Here is a 24,520-nt window from a genome sequence, read left to right as displayed (position 1 = left end):
GGGAGGCTGGGAGCTGAGGCTCGGGATTCGCAGGTCAGATCCCAGGGAGAGGACTGGGGTTGCTGCGTGAACACAGGGGCTAGTGTGCCACAGCTAGCAGGGAGGGAGTCTGGTTAAAGGTCTGGAGCTGCCGAAGAGGCAAGAAACTTTTCCTTGCCTCTTTGTTTCCTGGTGCGTGAGGAGAGGGGATTAAGAGCACTGCTTAAAGGAACTCCAGAGACGGGCGCGAGCCGCGGCTATCAGCGCGGACCCCAGAGATAGGAATGAGATGCTAAAGCTGCTGCTACAGCCACCAAGAAGCCTGTGTGCAAGCACAGGTCACTATCCACACCTCCCCTCCCGGGAGCCTGTAGAGCCCACCACTGCCAGGTTCCCATTATCCAGGGACAACTTCCCCAGGAGAACACACGGCACGCCGCAGGCTGGTGCAAAGTCATGATGGCCTCTGCTGCCGCAGACCTGCCCCGCACTCCGTACCCCTCCCTCCCCCCAGCCTGAGTGAGCCAGAGCCCCAGAATCAGCTGCTCCTTTAACCCTGTCCTCTCTGAGCGAAGAAGAGACGCCCTCAGGCGACCTACACACAGAGGCGGGTCCAAATCCAAAGATGAACCCCGGAAGCTATGTGACAAAGAAGAGAAAGGGAAATCTCTCCCAGCAGCCTCAGGAGCAGCGGATTAAATCTCCACAATCAACATGGTGTACCCTGCATCTGTGGAATACCTGAATAGACAACGAATCATCCCAAATTGAGAAGGTAGACTTTGGGAGCAAAGATATATATATGTATGTATATATATATATATATTTTTCCCCCCCTTTTTCTCTTTTTGTGAGGGTGTATGTGTATGCTTCTGAGTGTGATTTTGTCTGTATAGCTTCACTTTTACCATCTGTCCTAGGGTTCTGTCTGACCATTTTTTTTTAACTTTTAAAAATTTCTTAATTTTCTTTTTATTTTAATAAATTTATTATATTTTATCTTTCTTCCTATTTTTTTCTCCCTTTTATTCTCACCCGTGTGAATGAAAGGCTCTTGGTGCTCCAACCAGGCATCAGGGCTGTGCCTCTGAGGTGGGAGAGCCAACTTCAGGACACTGGTCCACAAAAGACCTCCCAGCTCCACGTAAAATCAAATGGAAAAAATCTCCCAGAGATCTCCATCTTAATGTCAAGACCCAGCTTCACTCAACGACCAGCAAGCTACAGTGCTGGACACCCTATGTCAAACAACTAGCAAGACAGGAAAACAACCCCATCCATTAGCAGACAGGCTGCCTAAAATAATAATAAGGCCACAGACACCCCAAACACACCACCAGATGTGGACCTGCCCACCAGAAAGATCCAGCCTCATCCACCAGAACACAGGCACTAGTTCCCTCCACCAGGAAGCCTACACAACCCACTGAACGAACTTTAGCCACTGGGGACAGACACCAAAAACAATGGGAACTACGAACCTGCAGCCTGCAAAAAGGAGACCCCAAACACAGTAAGATAAGCAAAATGAGAAGACAGAGAAACACACAGCAGAAGAAGGAGCAAGGCAAAAACCCACCAGAGTTAACAAATGAAGAGGAAACAGGCGGTCTACCTGAAAAAAAAATCAGAATAATGATAGTAAAGATGATGCAAAATCTTGGAAAGAGAGGAAATACAAGGAACGCTTTACAAGGACCTAAAAGAAATAAAGAGCAAACAAACAATGACAACACAATAAATGAAATTAAAAATTCTCCAGAAGGGATCAACAGCAGAATAACTGAGGCAGAAGAATGGATAAGGGACCTGGAAGATAAAATACTGGAAATAACTAACACAAGTAGAATAAAGAAAAAAGAATGAAAAGAACTGAGGACAGTCTCAGAGACTTCTGGGACAATATGAAATGCACCAACATTCTAATTATAGGGGTCCCAGAAGAAGAAGAGAAAAAGAAAGGGACTGAGAAAATATTTGAAGACATTATAGTTGAAAACTTCCCTAACATGGGAAAGGAAATAGTTAATCAAGTCCAGGAAGCACAGAGAGTCCCATACAGGATAAATCCAAGAAGAAACACACAAAGACACATATTAATCAAACTATCAAAAATTAAATACAAAGAAAAAATATTAAAAGTAGCAAGGGAAAAACAACAAATAAAACACAAGGGAATCCCCCTAAGATTAACAGCTGATCTTTCAGCAGAAACTCTGCAAGCCAGAAGGGGCTGGCAGGACATATTTGAAGTGATGAAGGAGAAAAACCTACAACCAAGATTACTCTACACAGCAAGGATCTCATTCAGATTTCATGGAGAAATTAAAACCTTTATAGACAAGCAAAAGCTAAGAAAATTCAGCAACACCAAACCACCTTTACAACAAATGCTAAAGGAACTTCTCTAGGCAGGAAACACAAGAGAAGGAAAACACCTACAATAACAAACCCAAAACAATTAAGAAAATGGTAATAGGAACATACATATCGATAATTACCTTAAATGTAAATGGATTAAATGCTCCCACCAAAAGACACAGACTGGCTGAATGGATACAAAAACAAGACCCACATATGTGCTGTCAACAAGAGCCCCACTTCAGACTTAGGGACACATACAGACTGAAAGTGAGGGGATGGAAAAAGATATTCCATGCAAATGGAAATCAAAAGAAAGCTGGGGCTTCCCTGGTGGCACAGTGGTTGAGAGTCCACCTGCCGATGCAGGGGACAAGGGTTCGTGCCCCGGTCCAGGAAGATCCCACATGCTGCGGAGCGGCTGGGCCTGTGAGCCATGGCCACTGAGCCTGCACATCTGGAGCCTGTGCTCCGCAATGGGAGAGGCCACAACCGTGAGAGGCCCGCGTACCGAAAAAACAAAACAAAACAAAACAAAACAAACAAACAAAAAAGAAAGCTGTAGGAGCAATTCTCATATCAGATAAAATAGACTTTAAAATAAAGACTCTTATAAGAGACAAAGAAGGACACTACATAATGCTCAAGGGATTGACAAAGAAGAAGATATAACAACTGTAAATATTTATGCACCCAACATAGGAGCACCTCAATACATAAGGCAAATACTAACAGCCATAAAACGGGAAATCAACAGTAACATAATCATATTGGGGACTTTAACACCCCACTTTCACCAATGGACAGATCATCCAAAATAAAAGTAAACAAGGAAACACAAGCTTTAAATGATACATTAAACAAGATGGACTTAATTGATATTTATAGGACTTGCCATCCAAAAGCAACAGAATACACATTCTTCTCAAATGCTCATGGAACATTCTCCAGGATAGATCATACCTTGGGTCACAAATCAAGCCTTGGTAAACGTAAGACAATTGAAATCATATCAGGTATCTTTTCCGACCACAACTCTGAAAGACTAGATATCAATTACAGGAAAAAATCTCTAAAAAAATTACAAACACATAGAGGCTAAACAATACCCTACTAAATAACCAAGAGATCACTGAAGAAATCAAAGAGGAAATCAAAAATCACCTAGAATCAAATGACAAGGAAAACACGATGACCCAAAACCTATGGAATGCAGCAAAAGCAGTTCTAAGAGAGAAGTTTATACCAATAAAATCCTACCTTAAGAAACAAGAAACATCTCTAATAAGCAACCTAACCTTACACCTAAAGCAATTAGAGAAAGAAGAACAAAATAACCCCAAAGTTAGCAGAAGGAAAGAAATCATAAATATCAGATCAGATATAAATGAAGAAGAAATGAAGGAAACAATAGCAAAGATCAATAAAACTAAAACCTGGTTCTTTGAGAAGATAAAGAAAATTGATAAACCATTAGCCAGACTCATCATGAAGAAAAGGGAGAAGACTCAAATCAACAGAATTAGAAATGAAAAAGGAGAAGTAACAACTGACACTGCAGAACAACAAAGGATCATGAGAGATTACTATAAGCAACTCTATGCCAATAAAATGGACAACCTGGAAGAAATGGACAAATTCTTAGAAATGCACAACATTCCAAGACTGAACCAGAAAGAAGTATAAAATATGAACAGATCGATCACAAGCACTGAAATTGAAACTGTGATTATAAATCTTCCAACAAACAAAACCCGATTACCAGATGGCTTCACAGGCGAATTCCATCAAACTTTTAGAGATGAGCTAACACCTATCCTTCTCAAACTCTTCCAAACTATAGCAGAGGGAGGAACACTCCCAAACTCATTCTTCGAGGCCACCATGAGCCTGATACCAAGGATGTCACAAAGAAAGAAAACTACAGGCCAATATCACTGATGAACATAGATGCAAAACTCCTCAACAAAATACTAGCAAACAGAATCCGACAGTACTTTAAAAGGATCATACACCATGATCAAGTGGGGTTTATCCCAGGAATGCAAGGATTTGTCAGTATACGCAAATCAATCAATGTGATACATCATAACAACAAATTGAAGGAGAAAAACCATATGATCATCTCAATCGATGCAGAGAAAGCTTTCAAGAAAATTCAACACCCATGTATGATAAAAACCCTGCAGAAAGTAGGCATAGAGGGAATTTTCCTCAACATAATAAAGGCTATATATGACAAACGCACAGCCAACACCATCCTCAATGGGGAAAAACTGAAAGCATTCCCACTAAGATCAGGAACAAGACAAGGTTGCCCACTCTCACCACTATTATTCAACATAGTTTTGGAAGTTTTAGCCACAGCAATCAGAGAAGAAAAAGAAATAAAAGAAATCCAAATCAGAAAAGAAGTAAAGCTGTCACTGTTTGCAGATGACATGATACTATACATAGCGAACCCTAAAGATGCTACCAGAAAACTACTAGAGCTAATCAATGAATCTGGTGAAGTAGCAGGATACAAAACTAATGCACAGAAATCTCTTGCATTCCTATACACTAATGATGAAAAATCTGAAAGTGAAATTAAGAAAATACTCCCATTTACCATTGCAACAAACAGAATAAAATACCTAGGGGTAAACTACCTAAGGAGAAAAAAGACTTGTATGCACAAAATTATACGACACTGATGAAAGTAATTAAAGATGATAGAAATAGATGGAGAGATGTACCATGTTCTTGGATTACAAGAATCAACACTGTGAATATGACTCTACTATCCAAAGCAATCTACAGATTCAATACAATCCCTATCAAAGTACCACTGGCATTTTTCACAGAACTAGAACAAAAAATTTCACAATTTGTATGGAAACACAAAAGACCCCAAATAGCCAAAGCAATCTTGAGAACGAAAAATGGAGCTGGAGGAATCAGGCTCCCGGACTTCAGAATATACTACAAAGTTACAGTAATCAAGACAGTATGGTACCAGCACAAAATAAGAGAAATACAGATCAATGGAATAGGATAGAGAGCCCAGAGATAAACCCACGCACATATGGTCACTTTATGTTTGATAAAGTAGGCAAGAATATACAGTGGAGAAAAGACAGCCTCTTCAATAAGTGGTGCTGGGAAAACTGGACAGGTACATGTAAAAGTATGAAATTAGAACACTCCCTAACACCATACACAAAAATAAACTCAAAATGGATTAAAGACCTAAATGTTAGGCCAGACACTATCAAACTCTTAGAGGAAAACAGGCAGAACACTGTATGACATAAATCACAGCAAGATCCTTTTTGACCCACCTCCTAGAGAAATGCAAATAAAAACAAAAATAAACAAATGGGACCTCATGAAATTTAACAGCTTTTGCACAACAAAGGAAACCATAAACAAGACCAAAAGACAACCCTCAGAATGGGAGAAAATATTTGCTAATGAAACAACTGACAAAGGATTAATCTCCAAAATTTACAAGCAGCTCATGCAGCTCAACATTAAAAAAACAAACAACCCAATCCAAAAATGGGCAGAAGACCTAAATAGACATTTCTCCAAAGAAGATATACAGATTGCCAACAAACACATGAAAGAATGCTCAACATCATTAATCATTAGAGAAATGCAAATCAAAACTACAATGCAATATCAACTCACACCAATCAGAAAGGCCATCATCAAAAAATCTACAAACAATAAATTCTGGAGAGGGTGTGGAGAAAAGGGAACCCTCATACACTGTTGGTGGGAATGTAAATTGATACAGCCACTATGGAGAACAGTATGGAGGTTCCTTAAAAAACCAAAAACAGAACTACCATATGACCCAGCAATCCCACTACTGGGCATATACCCTGAGAAAACCATAATTCAAAAAGAGTCATGTACCACATTGTTCATTGCAGCTCTATTTACAATAGCCAGGACATGGAAGCAACCTAAGTTGTCCATCGACAGATGAATGGATAAAGAACATGTAGCACATATACAGAATGGAATATTACTCAGCCATAAAAAGAAATGAAATTGAGTTATTTGTAGTGAGGTGGATGGACCTAGAGTCTGTCATACAGAGTGAAGTAAGTCAGAAAGAGCAAAACAAATACCGTATGCTAACACATATATATGGAATCTAAGAAAGAAAAAAAAAAAGATCATGAAAAACCTAGGGGCAAGACAGGAATAAAGACACAGACCTACTAGAGAATGGAGTTGAGGACATGGGGAGGAGGAAGGGTAAGCTGTGACAAAGTGAGAGCGTGGCATGGACATATATACATTACCAAACGTAAAATAGTTAGTGGGAAGCAGCCGCATAGCACAGGGAGATCAGCTCGGTGCTTTGTGACCACCTAGAGGGGTGGGATAGGGAGGGTGGGAGGGAGGGAGACGCAACAGGGAAGAGATATGGGAAAATATGTATATGTATAGCTGATTCACTTTGTTATAAAGCAGAAACTAACACACCATTGTAAAGCAGTTATGCTCCAATAAAGATGTTAAAAAATAAAATAAAATAAAATTGACCTTCTGACCATACAAGTGTCAGATAATTTCACTTAAGAGAGCCATCTAAAGAAATCAAAGTAGATGCATATGGATCTCTGTGAGATTTTTAACAGACTAAAACAAACAAAACAAATGAAAGAAAGAGAGAAAAAGGAAAGGAGGGAGGGGAGAAAAGAAAAAGGGGACACAATAACCAAAGTCAAACAAAACTGTAAGACTATTTTCCAGAAAGTACTGAATCTCATAAAAACTACCACAGAAATGAGTTATGCTGTATGCAAAAAGAAAAAAAATAAAAGCAGTAAGAGCAAAAAAAATGGAACCCCACTGCTTAAGGAACACAATGTTAACAGATGATATCAAGAAGATAAAATTCTTTAATATGCTTTCATGGTTTCCAACAAGAAAAATTAGAAAAGGTCAAATAGGTACTGTAATAAACAATAACAACACAGAGTTTACTTCAAGATAACTAAAAGTTTTAGTAATTCCTTGGGTTAAGCAGAGCCAACAGTCTTTCAGATATGCTTGCTGGAATATACAACCTTTAGGAGGGACACTATCACAGTACAACAAATTTAAAGAAAAACCAAAGGATAGAAAGGAAGAAGAAGGGCTCAAAAACCACTACCACTGGTGAAGAGAGATACAGAGATTAAAAAGGGTAAAAAAGATGAAGTTAACTCTCTTGTGTGTGCACACACTTATGTGTGCAATTATATACATATATTTGGGTGTAAAATTATATATATGTGTGTGTGTAATTCTAATTCTATATACAGTAGTTCTCAGTTAACCAGAACAGTGTGTTCAAATGAATCAGGACATTTCCAACACTGACATTACTGCCAAGTGTTTTTTTAACTGTAATAACTCTAAGTCATAAGAACACAAGTAGAATTTTTAAGAGAGGTTAACATGAGACTACCACACTTACAATATACATTTTGTATGAGGTAGAATTTCAGAAGTATAAAAGGCAAGAATTTCACTTTAATCTTAACCTACATTAAAAACTGAACACCGTCAAAAATATTTTAGAATTTTATGTATCTTACACTTCATAGTAGAAACATGGGTTCAACTAACATAACCTTAAGTTGGTTAAATGAATACAACCTCAAATCCTATCTAGGCATAGGGCTAACTACCACTGACTCTCTCTCAAAATAAGAGAACTTAAATCTATATCCTGAATTAGATAACTGAAAAGAGTTGCCTGTGCACCAGTCCCAGACCTACAGAATCCATTTCTTTTTCTTTCCTTTTCTTTCTTCCATGTTTTTTTCCTCCAATTTCTGAGGGCAAAGCTTAATCATCTGTGTTGGGGGTGGGGAGTGGGGGAACCACGGGGCATGGAAAAAACTCCACACGTGATTATGACACTCAACCCTGAAAGCAGCAGAATTTAGAAGCATAAAAGCAGCCTATCACAATATGATAATGTTTCCAGAATCAGGATTTGTCTTAAAACAGATGTTTAAAGCAAAAAAAAAAAAAAAAAAGAAAGAAAGAAAATTGCAAAATTACCAGGCAGAAGAGTAAATTATGGATTGCCAGCAAAAGTGTACACTTAGCCTGACATACATAGATGTTGTCTATTCATTCAGTTATCACTTCAGATGAGTTATTTGTATTGGTAAAAACACGAACAAAGGAATTTTAACTTAAATTTAGGTCCCTATCTACAGCTTAAAACTGTCATCACACCATGATACAAAACTGGATAGAAAGACACTGTGTACATGGAGGAAGACTGCTTGTCAATTACTTCTTCTAGGAATTGGCCCATAAATTTTGCAAAGCTAGACAAATTGTGTGTCCAAGCTAATGTGTTATAAAGTATTATTTCTCAACCTGAGTAGCTACTAATAAAATGTTTACAGGTGATTTTCTCTTAATAGCTATTTCATTTCCAATGAAATATAATTAAGGAAAATATTAAACTACAATTTAGCCAAAAAGGAAATGTAGCTGAAAACTCCTAATTCTTGATATGCATGAAAATTATTCTGACAATCTAAAAGAGGTCAAGATGAACTTGGTAATTACCAACATGATTTATGAAAAATGTATGTTACTGTGGATTTCCAGAAATGATTGAGAAGGATTTTTACACTCTAATTTTTAGACTCTAATGTGTATATGTGTGTGTGTGTATATATATATTGGGTTGGCCAAAAAGTTCCTTCATTTTTTAAGTAAAAATAAAAGCCGTATTTTTCATTTTCACCAAGAACTTTATTGAACAACGTACTCACCCTTTTGTTCCACTACCTTTTGCCATTTTTCAGGCAACTTCATAATTCCATCCTCCTAAAACTTTTTATCTTTTTGAGCAAAGAACTGTTCCAGGTGACTTTTACAGTCTTCCAGGAAACTGAAATTTTTTCCATTAAGAGAATTTTGTAATGATCTAAATAAATGGAAATCTGAAGGGGCAGATGAATCAGAATTTCCCAAGCCGTCAAAGTTTTTGCCTGGTCATCAAAGAAACATGCGGTCTTGCGTTATCCTCATGGAAGATAATGCATTTCCTGTTGACTAATTCTGGACGCTTTTTGTCAAATGCTGCTTTCAGGTGGTCTAACTGGAAGCAGTACTTGTTGGAATTAATCGTTTGGTTTTCTGGAAGGAGCTCCTAATAGAGGACTCCCTTCCAATCCCTCCATATACACAACATCACGTTCTTTGGCTGAAAACCAGCCTTTAGTTGGCTGGTGGTGGTTCATTTCTCTTGCCCCACCATCTCTTCTGTTCCACATTATTGTACGGTATCCACTTTTCATTGCCCATCACAATGTTTTAAAAACGGAACATTTTCGTTGCGTTCAAGTAGAGAATCACACACAGAAATATGGTCAAGAGGGTTTCTTTCTCTTAACTTATGTGGAACCCAAACATCAAAGCAGTTAACATAACCAAGCTGGTGCAAATGATTTTCAGTGCTTGATTTAGATATTTTGAGTGTGCCAGCTATCTCCCACATGGTATGACGTCGATTGCTCTCAATTAATGTCTCGATTTGATAGCTATCAACTTCAGTTGCTCTAACCAACCCGACTGTGGAGCATCGTCCAGCGAGAAATCTCCAGAACGAAACTTTGCAAACCACTTGTGACCCATTTAGTCACAGCACTTTCTCCATACACTGCGCAAATCTTTATTTGCGTTTCAGTTGTGTTTTTACCTTTATTGAAATAATAAAGCATAATATGCAAAAAGTGCTGCTTTTTTCCTTCCATCTTTAATATGAAAATGGCTACACAAAAATTTACCAATTTTGATTTTTTTTTTTAATGCACGCTGATTTGACAGTTGTCACAATACAATCTAACAAAGTTGTTCTGAATGAAGTTAAAGACAACTAAGCACTACTAGAGCCATCTTTTGGAAAAAACAAACGAACTTTTTGGCTTACCTATTATATATATATATATATATATATATATATATATATATACATGCACAACTGTTGGTAAAAAAGACATTGTCTACATTTAATATTATATATATATATATATATATATATATATATATATATACATGCACAACTGTTGGTAAAAAAGACATTGTCTACATTTAATATAATGCTTCTTTTATCTCAAAAAGCTCTTATCAATTTATTAGTTTATCTTAAAATTGATACAACCTTGAGAGAAAATAAGGTAAACATAAAAAAGATGGAATACTGAAATGCATCTCTATTGACAATAAAGCCATTTAGAGTTGGAATTTAAACTCAACCACGAAACACATAGATAAGGCCACCATATTTTTTTCCTACCATTATAAGGTACATAACCTGGAATTTCTTATTAAAATAAAACATTCCACTTAGAAATGTTAACATTCACTTGGATGTTAAACCGTAGTATCCTTGAGAAATCACATGAAGTTCTTATGCTTACGGTTGTTAATCTTACTTATTTTGTACCAATTCCTTAATCTTTTTTAAGCAAGTTAGGCTTTTTAGAAGAACGAGTGGTGGGGAAGTCTTTTACTTTTAATTTTCATTTTGAAATAATTTCAGACTTTTAAAAAGTTGCAAAAATAATCCACAGAATTCCCACTTCCAGCTTTCCCAACTGCTGCTACAGCTCCTGCTACTACTGTTACTACTTCTAAGAGCCAACATTTATTCAGACAGGCACTGTAATACATAGATTATTTCATTTGATCCATACATGCTCTACACTGAGGATTAACACCTTCAATCTTTAGAAAATTAAAAGCCCAGAAAGTTAAGTAACATTTTGCAGGACACAGCTAATAAGTGGCAGAACAGGAATTTGAACCAAAGGTTGCCTGATTCCAATGTTTGTGTTCTCACCCAGTGAACTATCTTGCCCAATTTGAGCAGTAAATCATTTATTGCCTTAAGCTAGCATCTTAATAGGTCTTGTGCCCCCAGAATTTTAAACAATAAATATGTCACTCAAAAGGCACAAATACTTTCAGGAACATATCCTATTTAACATTTTTCTTATCCTTACTCCAAATAAAAGACATTTCCGGGCTTCCCTGGTGGCGCAGTGCTTGAGAGTCCGCCTGCCGATGCAGGAGACGTGGGTTCGTGCCCCGTTTCGGGAGGATCCCGCGTGCCGCGGAGCGGCTGGGCCCGTGAGCCGTGGCCGCTGAGCCTGCGCGTCCGGAGCCTGTGCTCCGCAAATGGGAGAGGCCACAACAGTGAGAGGCCCGCATAACGCAAGGAAAAAAAAAAAAAAAAAAAAAAAAAAAAAAGACATTTCCTCCCAATAAGAAGTAGCTCCTTCTCAAGCTAACGAAAGCTTGTGATCTGTCTTAGGCCAACTCTCCTTACTGTATCATTTCAAAAGCTTTTTTTTCTTGCAAGCTTTTGCTACATTTTAATCAATATGTAAAGACAGGAGTTTATATTTATTAGATATACTTATCAATAGTAGACTTAATAAAGCAGAGAAGATAAACATGCCAAGGAGCATTTAATAAAGTTTTCTAGTTTTAAAACATACACACAAATACAAATTTATCTTCTTTTATTAAAAAGAAAGTATGAAAACAGACCTATAAAGAAAACTAATGCAATGGTTTGCTTACCTTACGAGCAAAATCCCCTTTCCCTTTACTGTAGGCTTTGTTCTCAAGGAAATCATACACATAGTGAGCCAAAGCTGGGGATGCTTTCATCATTTCAGGAGTTAACAGTAACTAACAGGAAAAGAAAAAAGGTATCTTATATTGATAGGGTACTGAAAATTAACTATTATTTATAATTTCTTCTGCTAGAATGTTAAGAATGTATAGTAAAAATGTTATTTTTTTAAAAAAATTTTAACACATTTTTCTATCCACCTATCTACCTGCCTATCTATCTATTTTGGCTGTGCCACGCGGCATGTGGGATCTTAGTTCCCTGACTAGGAATCGAACCCACACCCCCTGCAGTGGAATCACAGAGTCGTAACCACTAGACCGCCAGGGAATTCCCCCAAATGTTTTTTACTATTCCATTTTCAGATTTTATAGCTTATACTAAGAAGACCCACATCAGTGAACTGTTGTTTTTGAAATCCTAATTTTAACGTTAACATTAATAGAAAGTAGATAAAATAATTCAAACAAAATTTTTTAAGTATTAGAAGGCCCAAAACAAAGTATTGCTTTTACACTGTTAATGATACAGTCTAACATTCTAGCTTAATCTCTTCAATTAAAGATGTTTTGACATATTCAGATCATTACCTAAGAAGTAGACAGTATAGCCACAATTAAAATACATATTTATGGTCCCAGATTTGGAAGAAACGTGCTTTTGTTCTAAATTTTATAAATAATGGATACAGATTTTAATGCAACTCAAGTTAATACATTTTACAAAATCAAAATGTTTGACAAGAGTCATATAAATGATTTCAGATATTTAGCCTTAAGCCAGAAGACAAAGGTGAATAATAGCAGATGTATATGTTTTTCCTACCCTTTCAGTAAACTATAATGCCATGGAATTACAATTATGGTTATAAACAAACCCAATTAAACCTATAAATGTTTAAGAGAGAGAAACCTTCCAAACAAAATATCAAGTACAGTATTAGCTAAGTTTCACTAAATATAATAAATGGTCGGCAAATTTTTCCTGTAAAGGTTCATATAATAATTATTTTAGGTTTTGTGATGCATGGAATCTGCTGCAACTACTCAACTCTGCTGTAGTAGTGTAAAAGCAGTCATAGACAGCAGTAAACTAAATGGGTGGCTGTGTTCTAATAATAAAATAAACTCTTAATAAAACAGGTGGCAGGCTGGATATGGTCTGCTGGCTGGAATTTGCTGACCCCTGTTCTAAATTGAGAAGTGGGGAGCTAATAGATGAGAAAATTTTATAAATCATTCATTACTATAAAAAACCATAAAGTGATACTATTAAAATCTGGCATTTGGGTACCCAGGTCTAAAACAAAGTTATTTCTGATAGTCCCAAAGGCTTATGAAGTACGTAACCTATGAGACACGTTTTATTATTCCATTATTCCAGAAGAGAAATCTACATGCTTAGCATGCTACACTTCTGAAAAGTCCCTTGGATCTATTCCTCTCTTGAATTATCCTGTAATTTTAGAAGCTTTAGAATCATTCTGGACCATGGCAGGCAGCTATTCACTTTATCTGAGAATAAAAATCTATACAGGGGACTATATTTAATACCATGTAATAAGCCATAGGGAAAAGAAAAAAAAATCTACTAGCTTTGGATACATTATGAAGAGCAACTATTTACCGAACTGGGAACATTTAACTGTCTGCTGTAAAATACCTAGACTTCCTAGACTTTACAGTAGTGTAGAATGGATGTGTGCCTGCTGGTGTGTGTGTATATTCATTCAAACCTGAAGAAGCAAAATTCCTAGCACTGAGTGTCCAGAAAACTTCTAAGTTAATAAACAAACAGAAATAATATTTATAAATTACTGAGCAGATTGCACGTCACATCTCAGCACCTCAAAAGTGGCTGCTATCCCACTATTACAGTACAAACATTCTCTAATAAAGAAATCAGCTATATTTCTATGCTATATTGAATTGAAAATCTATGGGTAATAATAAACATGAACTTACCTGCAAATATGCATTTAGATCCTTTTTTCTCTTTTCTAAAAAATCTCTATCCATATTATTAAAAGTCTTTTTACCGGGAAGCTTTAATATGCTTGACAAATTTTCAAACTAGAAAACAAAATACATTCAGTAATCTTAATTTTTGTTTTCAAAAACAGAAAAGTATTTTCCAAGTGACAATTTCTCTACATATCAAAAGCATCTAGAACAGATTCTGCAATATATTAAGCCAAAACCAGAAAATATAAAATACTGTCCAAATATGTCCAAACCACAGTTCGAATGTTATTTATTATAAAGAAGTTATTTTCTAAGAATGACAAACATGGATAGCTGATGAAGATGGGTGATATCCACATGGAGTTTCATTTTATACTCTGATTTTAAGATTGTTCAAAATTTTCATAACAAAAGGTTTAAAAAAATATTTTGCTATTCAACTGGCTAAAAAGAACTTATGATACAGTACTGAATACTCTATTATTATTTGTAAATTATGTGTCTTTAATATTATTAAAATTAATAATAAATGTAAAAAAAATATTTTGCTTAACAACGCTTTAACTTGTGAATAAAGTATTAGCCAGTAAATTTTTAATAATCAAAGTTATGAGTTCCTGGTTTGGTAAAAAAACTCAAAGAAATATTTTATACTGATGACTTCAAATCAGTTAATCACTGTAATAGCTAATTATTAAAGGAAGAAAAAGCAAATTTCAAAATATAGATTACAGCTATATCATAACTCTCTATATACAAACAGTACAACACATACTTCTTCTCCTACATGAAACTGCATGAAAAATCAACATAGATAACTAAGAAAAAACAAATTAAAAGCTATCAAGTATATATCTTATCTCTGTAAAGCCACAAACAAAAAAAAGTAAGTGTACATACTTGAAATCTAGCATTTACAGACTCCACCTTCAAAAATCCAGATATGTAGGAATCTACTGTGCCTTGACGAAGCACAGATTTTAACCATACTAGCTGCTAACAAAGTGGAAGAGCAAAGTCACTGAGCGAAGGATTGTGCTTGGCCAGCAATACCTAATATCTAAAACTTCAATGAGCAGCCTCATTGCTTTTCCTTCATGATACACATTCAGAAGTGCAACAAACTTTCTAAAACCATTCTTTGTTTAAAAACAACAACAATGCTTCTGTAAAGAAAACTCATTCCTGGTGCAGAGATTAAAGAAAAGAGGAAATGAAAAGGTGTAGGATAATTTTCATCCCTAAACTGGAAGATTCTGATAAATTATTAAATGGAATGGCAAATCAGATGGTCGCTTGGAGCTATAATGAGAACAAGTTCATTACATGTTAATGCATGAAACTTAAAAGCAGTTCTTTCGTCCTAGCCAAGGTGAAAAAAAATAAAAGGGGGCAAGGGGGAGGTCATTTACAGCAGTGGTCCCCAACCTTTTTGGCACCAGAGACCAGTTTCACAGAAGACAATTTTTCCACGGACCAGGGCGGGGCGGATGGGGGTATAGTTCAGGCGGTAATGCAAGCCATGGGGAGCAGCAGATGAAGCTTCACTCCCTTGCCCTCTGCTCACCTCCTGCTGTGCGGCCCGGTTCCTAACAGGCCACAGACCAATAGTGGTCTGCGGCTTGGTGGATGGGGACCCCTGATTTACAGGGAAAATGTAACGCTGTAGTGATAGTCACAAGTTTGGTGGTTCATAAAATATTACAATGGGTCAAAAATGAATGAACGTACAATATAGAATACCTGGTTTTATGAATTAATTTTTTAAAAACTGACACCTTATAGAAGTACATTTACAGTTTTCAAGGTGTCCTAAAAGATATTTAGTTTCCTAGAATAGGACTTATCCATGGTATCTTTTTTTTTTTTTTGCGGTACGTGGGCCTCTCACTGTCATGGCCTCTCCCATTGCGGAGCACAGGCTCTGGACGGGCAGGCTCAGCGGCCATGGCTCACGGGCCCAGCCGCTCCGCGGCATGTGGGATCCTCCCAGACCGGGGCACGAACCCGTGTCCCCTGCACCAGCAGATGGACTCCCAACCACTGCACCACCTGGGAAGCCCCCATGGTATCTTAAACTACTGACTCAATTTTATAGAATGCATAGTTTATTCAGGCATTACCAGTATGTTTTATTCCCTCAAAAATCGTATGTTGAAACCTTAACCCCCAATACTTCAGAATGTGGCTGTATTTGGAGACAGGGCCTTTAGAGAGGTAGTTAAATCAAATCAAAGCCCTCATAAGAGGGAATTTGGACATGCAAAGAGACACAAAGGATGCGAGCACACAAAGAAAAAGTCATGTGAGGCCACATCAAGAAGGGGGTCATCTGAAAGACAAGGAGACATGCCTCAAGAGAAACCAAACTTGTGAACACCTTGATCTTGGACTTCTAGCTCCCAGAACTATGAGAAAATAAATTTCTGCTGTTTAAGCTACTCAGTCTATGTTATTTTGTTATGGCAGCCCTAGCAAAGTAATACACCAAGGCAATATAACAGTACTCAGCAAAACAACTATTTCCAAAACTTTAAAATATTAAAACTTATTAATAAAAAATTATATGTAACAGTTATTTTGTTAGAGTCTAAATTAATCAAACTCCTCTTAAAATTATCTGTCTGGAACAGAAAAAAATTACAAGTATTCACAAAAAGAAAATTTCGTATTATACCAAATTCCCATAAATTTGCAAGTAAATAAATAAAGAGATATATGAGCTATGTGATGTTTTTTACACTGTATATCTTAATTTTACTTTTTTAACATCTTTATTGGAGTATAATTGCTTTAAATGGTGTGTTAGTTTCTGCTTTATAACAAAGTGAATCAGCTATACATATACATATATCTCTTCCCTTTTGCATCTCCCTCCCACCCTCCCTATCCCACCCCTCTAGATGGTCACAAAGCACCAAGGTGACCTCCCTGTGCTATGCGGCTTCTTCCCACTAGCTATCAGTTTTACATTTGGTAGTGTATATAAGTACATGCCACTCTATCACTTTGTCCCAGATTTCCCTTCCCCCACCCCGTGTGCTCAAGTCCATTCTCTAGTAGGTCTGTGTCTTTATTCCCGTCTGGCCCCTAGGTTCTTCATGACCAATTTTTTTTTTTTTTTTTTAGATTCCATATATTTGTGTAAGCATATGGTATTTGTTTTTCTCCTTCTGACTTACTTCACTCTGTATGAAAGACTCTAGGTCCATCCACCTCACTACAAATAACTCAATTTCATTTCTTTTTATGGCTGAGTAATATTCCATTGTATATATGTGCCACATCTTCTTTATCCATTCATCTGTTGATGGACACTGAGGTTGCTTCCATGTCCTGGCTATTGTAAATAATGCTGCAATGAACATTTTGGTACATGACTCTTTTTGAATTATGGTTTTCTCAGGGTATATACCCAGTACTGGTATTGCTGGGTTGTATGGTAGTTCTAATTTTAGTTTTTTAAGGAAACTCCATACTGTGCCCCATAGTGCCTGTATCAATTTACATTCCCATCAACAGTGCAAGAAGGCTTCCTTTTCTCCACACCCTCTCCAGCATTTACTGTTTGTAGATTTTTTCATGATGGTCATTATGACCGGTGTGAGGTGATACCACATTGTAGTTTTCATTTGCATTTCTCTAATGATTAGTGATGTTGAGCTCCCTTTCATGTGTTTGTTGGCAATCTGTATATCTTCTTTGGAGAAATGTCTGTTTAGGTCTTCTGCCCATTTTTGGATTGGGTAATTTGTTTTCTTGATATTGAGCTGCATGAGCTGGTTGTAAATTCTGGGGATTAACCCTTTGTCAGTTGGTTCACTTGCAAATATTTTCTCCCGTGCTGAGGGCTGTCTTTTCGTCTTCTTTATGGTTTCCTTTGCTGTGCAAAAGCTTTTAAGTTTCATGACGTCCCACTTGTTTTTGTTTTTATTTCCATTTCCCTAGGAGGTGGGTCAAAAAGGACCTTGCTGTGATTTATGTCACAGAGTGTTCTGCCTATGTTTTCCTCTAAGAGTTTGATAGTGTCTGGCCGTACATTTAGGTCTTTAATCCATTTTGAGCTTATTTTTGTGTATGGTGTTAGGGAGTGTTCTAATCTCATACTTTTACATGTACCTGTCCAGTTTTCCCAGCACCACTTATTGAAGAGGCTGTCCTTTCTCCACTGTACATTCCTGCCTCCTTTATCAAAGATAAGGTGACCATATGTGCGTGGGTTGATCTCTGGGCTTTCTATCCTGTTCCATTGATCTATATTTCTGTTTTTGTGCCAGTACCATACTGTCTTGATTACTGTAACTTTGTAGTATAGTCTGAAGTCCAGGAGCCTGATTCCTCCAGCTCCGTTTTTCGTTCTCAAGATTGCTTTGGCTATTCAGGGTCTTTTGTGTTTCCATACAAATTGTGAAATTTTTTGTTCTAGTTCTGTGAAAAATGCCAGTGGTACTTTGATAGGGATTGCGTTGAATCTGTAGATTGCTTTGGGTAGTAGAGTCATTTTCACAATGTTGATTCTTCCAATCCAAGAACATGGTATATCTCTCCATCTATTTGTATCATCTTTAATTTCTTTCATCAGTGTCTTATAATTTTCTGCATACAGGTCTTTTGTCTCCTTAGGTAGGTTTATTCCTAGATATTTTATTCTTTTTGTTGTGATGGTAGATGGGAGTGTTTTCTTGATTCTACTTTCAGATTTTTCATGATTAGTGTGTAGGAATGCCAGAGATTTCTGTGCATTAATTTTGTTTCCTGCTAGTTTACCAAATTCACTGATTAGCTCTAGTAGTTTCCTGGTAGCATCTTTAGGATTCTCTATGTATAGTATCATGTCATCTGCAAACAGTGACAGCTTTACTTCTTCTTTTCCAATTTGGATTCCATTTATTTCCTTTTCTTCTCTGATTGCTGTGGCTAAAACTTCCAAAACTATGTTGAATAAGAGTGGTGAGAGTGGGAAACCTTGTCTTGTTCCTGATCTTAGCGGAAATGCTTTCAGTTTTTCACCATTGAGGATGATGTTGGCTGTGGGTTTGTCATATATGGCCTTTATCATGTTGAGGAAAGTTCCCTCTAGGCCTACTTTCTGGAGGGTTTTTATCAAAAATGGGTGTTGAATTTTGTCAAAAGCTTTCTCTGCATCTATTGAGATGATCATATGGTTTTTCTCCTTCAATTTGTTAATATGGTTTATCCCATTGATAGATTTGCGTATATTGAAGAAGCCTTGCATTCCTGGAATAAACCCCACTTGATCATGGTGTATGATCCTTTTAATGTGCTGTTGGATTCTCTTTGCTAGTTTTTTGTTGAGGATTTTTGCATCTATGTTCGTCAGTGATATTGGCCTGTAGTTTTCTTTCTTTGTGACATCTTGTCAGGTTTTGGTATCAGGCTCATGGTGGCCTCGTAGAATGAATTTGGGAGTGTTCCTCCCTCTGCTATATTTTGGAAGAGTTTGAGAAGGATAGGTGTTAGCTCATCTCTAAAATTTTGATAGAATTCGCCTGTGAAGCCATCTGGTCCTGGGCTTTTGTTTGTGGGAAGATTTTTTTTTTTTTTGCAGTACACGGGCCTCTCACCGTTGTGGCCTCTCCTGTTGCGGAGCACAGGCTCCGGACGCACAGGCCCAGTGGCCATGGCTCACAGGCCCAGCTGCTCCGCAGCATGTGGGATCTTCCTGGACCAGGACACGAACCCGCGTCCCCTGCATTGGCAGGCGGACTCCCAACCACTGCGCCACCAGGGAAGCCTATGTTTGTGGGAAGATTTTTAATCACAGTTTCAATTTCAGTGCTTGTGATTGGTCTGTTCATAGTTTCTATTTCTTCCTGATTCAGTCTTGGCAGGTTGTGCATTTCTAAGAATTTGTCCATTTCTTCCAGGTTGTCCACTTTATTGGCACAGAGTTGCTTGTAGTAACCTCTCATGGTCCTTTGTTGTTCTGCAGTGTCAGTTGTTCCTTCTCCTTTTTCATTTCTAATTCTACTGATTTGAGTCTTCTCCCTTTTTTCTTGATGACTCTGGCTAACGGTTTATCAATTTTGTTTCTCTTCTCAAAGAACCAGCTTTTAGTTTTATTGATCTTTCCTACTCTTTCCTTCATTTCTTTCTCATTTATTTCTGATCTGAAATTTCTTTCTTTCTTTCTTGTCAGTCTCCTGTACACAGCATATATACCAGGTCCTGTTTTTGTACCCATTCAGCCAGTCCATGTCTTTTGTTTGGAGCTTTTAATCCATTTACATTTAAGGTAGTTATCAACATATATGTTCCTATTACCATTTTCTTAATTGTTTTGGGTTAGTTATTGTAGGTCTTTTCCTTGTCTGTTTTTCCTGCCTAGAGAAGTTCCTTTAGCATTTGTTGTAAAGCTGATTTGGTGGTGCTGAATTCTCTTAGCTTTTGCTTGTCTGTAAAGGTTTTAATTTCTCCATTGAATCTGAATAAATCCTTGCTGGGTAGAGTAATCTTCGTTGTAGGTTTTTCCCTTTCATCACTTTAAATATGTCCTCCCTCTCCCTTCTGGCTTGCAGACTTTCTGCTGGAAAGTCAGCTGTTAACCTCATGGGGATTCCCTTGTATGTTATTTTTCCCCTGCTGCTTTTTTTGTGTGTGTGGTACACAGGCCTCTCACTGCTGTGGCCCCTCCCGCTGTGGAGCACAGGCTCTGGACGCGCAGGGCCAGCAGCCACAGCTCAGGGGCCCAGCCGTTCTGCGGCATGTGGGATCCTCCCGGACCGGGGCACAAACCCGTGTCCCCTGCACCAGCAGGCGGACTCCCAACCACTGCGCCACCAGGGAAGCCCCCTTGCTGCTTTTAATATTTTTTCTTTGTATTTAATTTTTGATAGTTTGATTAATATGTGTCGTGGCGTGTTTCTCCTTGGGTTTATCCTGTATAGGCCTCTGCGCTTCCTGGACTTGATTGACTATTTCCTTTCCCATATTAGGGAAGTTTTCAACTATAATCTCTTCAAATATTTTCTCAGTCCCTTTTCTTTTCTCTTCTTCTTCTGGGACCCCTATAATTCGAATGTTGGTGCGTTTAATGTTGTCCCAGAGGTCTCTGAGACTGTCCTCAGTTCTTTCCATTCTTTGTTCTTTATTCTGCTCTGCGGTAGTTTTTTACACTATTTTATCTTCCAGGTCACTTATCCATCCTTCTCCCTCAGTTATTCTGCTATTGATTCCTTCTAGAGAATTTTTAATTTCATTTTTTGTGTTGTTCGTCATTGTTTGTTTGACCTTTAGTTCTTCTAGGTCCTTGTTAAACGTTTCTTGTATTTTCTCCATTCTATTTCCAAGTTTTTGGATCATCTTTACTATCATTACTCTGAATTTTTTTTCAGGTAGACTGCCTATTTCCTCTTCATTTGTTTGGTCTGCTGGGTTTTTATTTGCTCCTTCATCTGCTGTGTGTTTCTCTGTCTTCTCATGTTGCTTAACTTACTGTGTTTGGGGTTTCCTTTTTGCAGGATGCAGGTTCATAGTTCTCGTTGTTTTTCGTTTCTGCCCCCAGTGAGTAAGGTTGGTTTGGTGGGTTGTGAAGGCTTCCAGTGGAGGGCACTGGTGACTGTGTTTTGGTGGATGAGGCTGTATCTTGTCTTTCTGGTGGGCAGGACCGTGTCTGGTGGTGTGTTTTGGGGTCTCTGTGACCTTATTATGATTTTACGCAGCCTCTCTACTAATGGGAGGGTTGTGCTCCTGTCTTGATAGTTGTTTGGCATAGGGTGTCCAGCACTGTAGCCTGCTGGTCGTTGAGTGGAGCAGGGTCTTAGCGTTGAGATGGAGATCTCTGGGAGAGCTTTCACCATTTGATATTACATGGAGCCAGGAGTTCTTCATGGACCATTGTCCTGAACTCAGTTCTCCCACCTCAGAGGCACAGGCCTGACACCCAGCCAGAGCACCAAGACCCTGTCAGCCACACGGTCTGTTCCAGGCTGTTCTTGGTGCAGGTGACAGAATGGAGTTCAAGAGAGATGAGATCCTTGCCTCAGGGAGCTCACGGTCTAATGGGCAAGATGGGTAGGACAATCTGGAATACAAGACAGTGGAGCAAGGGAAGTTCTCAAACTCAGGAGACGAGCCTCTTGGTTACTTCAATCGAGCTCTGAGAAGCAGTGCCAGGCTGGCATGTGATCTGGGAGGAATGTAGGACATCAGTAGCACCGGTGATATTCTAAGGCAGGCCAGGTCGGAAGACTTTTTTACATTGCTGGTTTGTTGTAAAAGGATATAACTCAAAAACCACCAGATGGACGAGATGAATAAGGCAAGATATGGAAAAGGGCATGGAGCATCCATGCCCTGTCTGAGCATATCACATGTTTGCCAACCTGCAAGCTCCGAACTATGTGATTTTAAAACAATATGAAACAGGTAATAATAGAAAAAGTAAATAAAGCAATTATTTCTTCAACGTGGGGCAGAAAATTCTTTCACCTCTACAAACAAATCAAGCTAAACATGAAGAAAAGATCTATTCAACAAGAACAATAGAACAGTTATGTCCAAAGTTATTAATTTCCTTATGAATGTAATTAAAAACAGTTCTGTTAATATGGGCTCAAAAGTGTTTAGAGACCAGGCTTAGCCTGGTCTCTAAACACTTTTGAGCTATTAATAGTTTATCTCACTCTATTCAGGAAGTATTTTAATGAGATTATCATGGTGCCAACCATATATTTTCCACTACCCTAATTGAAAAATATACTTTCTGGGGCTTCCCTGGTGGCGCAGTGGTTGAGAGTCCACCTGCCGATGCAGAGGACACGGGTTCGTGCCCCGGTCCGGGAAGATCCCACATGTCGTGCAGCGGCTAGGCCCGTGAGCCATGGCCGCTGAGCCTGTGCGTCTGGAGCCTGTGCTCCGCAATGGGAGAGGCCACAACAGTGAGAGGCCCACGTACTGCAAAAAATAAAATAAAAATAAAATAAAACAGAGAAACGCTTTGTTTACATTCATTATGTTTAAGAGTCCTCATACTTCTATGAAACAAGAGGGTTATATTTGGTAAGAATTAAAAACATTATTTGATGTTAAACTTAATTTAGATTTTGGTTCTTCATAACTTAATGGATCAAGGATTTAACTGTTAACGCTTGGAAAAGGATGCCATTTTAAATAACCATAGCTTTAAATTATACTGCCAAAAATAAAACCACCATATGTCCAGTGATCCCCATCCCTACTTTAAACCAAACCCAAATACCTCTGCAAAGCACAGCACATACACACACTCTTAATATCAGAAATATACACTTATTCTAATTTTCCAAGGTATACCACTGATACTTCGTCACTACTCCACAATGGTTAAGACTGGTTAAAATTTGATTTACTGGTTAAATGTGCAAAATCATTATAACATTCATGTTGCTTATAAAAAAAATTCTTACCTTATTTACTTAGCTTTGGTCAATACCTTAGCATCACTCAGAGCTATTTAGAATCAAACATGGAATCAAGAAACAATGTAAAGTACACAAACTTTAAAAACCTCATTACCTGTTCGGTGATCCTCATGTGGAAGTCGTGGAAGTCACTATAACGACGGTAGGTTTTCCACATCTCCTCACTGTTTAGACTGCGCCGGTGTACAGTGATGGCATATAATGCGTATGTCTTGCCATGATCATTACAAACGCCTGCCACAGCATATGGGTCATAGTCAGCATATACTAGTCATTTAAAACAAAATGAAGAGGAACAAAAGACACAGAGAGGAGGAAGATGAAGAACAAAAACAAACAAGATGGACAACATGAAATGAAAAAGAATCTGAAATGACAGACTGAGACAAAAGGATGTCACCAAAGGATAAAATAGATTCCCATCCTCTGTACTCACATCCATAATGCGTTATATATGATGGCTACATTACAAAATGACCTACAAGTTTATGATGATACTGCCAACCACACAGTGACGTCTACTTTGGACTCTCTTCCCAATGAGCTTTTATTTATTATCAGTTATGATAACACAGTACCACCTCATAGTATAGTATTAGAGTCTCTTAAATTTAATAGAAGAAAAACTACAGAAACAAAATAATAACCTCTGTACTAGCCTTCACTATTCAGCTGTAACTCGATAGCTTTTTAACTGAACAGCAAGCAAAAGCTATAGGATAAGACCTATCTTCTCTTTTGGCAAATCTCTTTCTTGTTTAAAATATTCAACAATTTACAAGTGTAATTTATTCTGAAGACTGTTGTAAATAGTTATTTTCCTACTTAATTGACACAAACCATCCAAGTCAGGTAGTCTCAAAAATCAAAACCTATTCCTATTCTGTACTAATCTTAAGTAAAAAGACATATTTTGAATCATTTTGTTTTTCTCATGTTCCATTTTTTCTCTCTGTGCTGTATTCTATTCTAGATCATCTCTTCAGGTCTCTAAATGTTTATCAGTCTCCACTCATTTGTACCTGGTCTGTTTCTTAATTCAGCCACTCACCTTAATTTCAGTAAGTAATTTTTTTTACTTCTATAATTTCATATGGTTCTTTTTTTATAGTGTGGTATTCTTGCCTCATTTT

At 37.7% G+C, this 24,520-nt stretch overlaps 1 protein-coding gene across 2 annotated transcripts in view; it reads right to left on the bottom strand.

Annotated features, from left to right (window-relative positions):
* Positions 1-24,520, bottom strand: part of SNX13 (sorting nexin 13) — a 154,953-nt gene that overhangs the window by 20,263 nt on the left and 110,170 nt on the right. For both annotated transcript variants that reach the window (XM_007463059.1, XM_007463058.1), the window contains 3 exons: positions 23,482-23,621; positions 13,966-14,073; positions 11,947-12,057 (listed from right to left, as the gene is read on the bottom strand). In XM_007463059.1, the coding sequence (XP_007463121.1) occupies positions 11,947-12,057; positions 13,966-14,073; positions 23,482-23,621 (359 nt within the window). The remainder of the gene's footprint in view (positions 1-11,946; positions 12,058-13,965; positions 14,074-23,481; positions 23,622-24,520) is intronic.

The sequence above is a fragment of the Lipotes vexillifer genome, unplaced genomic scaffold (genome assembly GCF_000442215.2).
Source record: "Lipotes vexillifer unplaced genomic scaffold, Lipotes_vexillifer_v1.1 scaffold1061, whole genome shotgun sequence".
NCBI lineage: Eukaryota > Metazoa > Chordata > Mammalia > Artiodactyla > Lipotidae > Lipotes > Lipotes vexillifer.
Note: the sequence above shows the minus strand (reverse complement) of the source record. Positions and strands in the feature narration are given on the sequence as shown.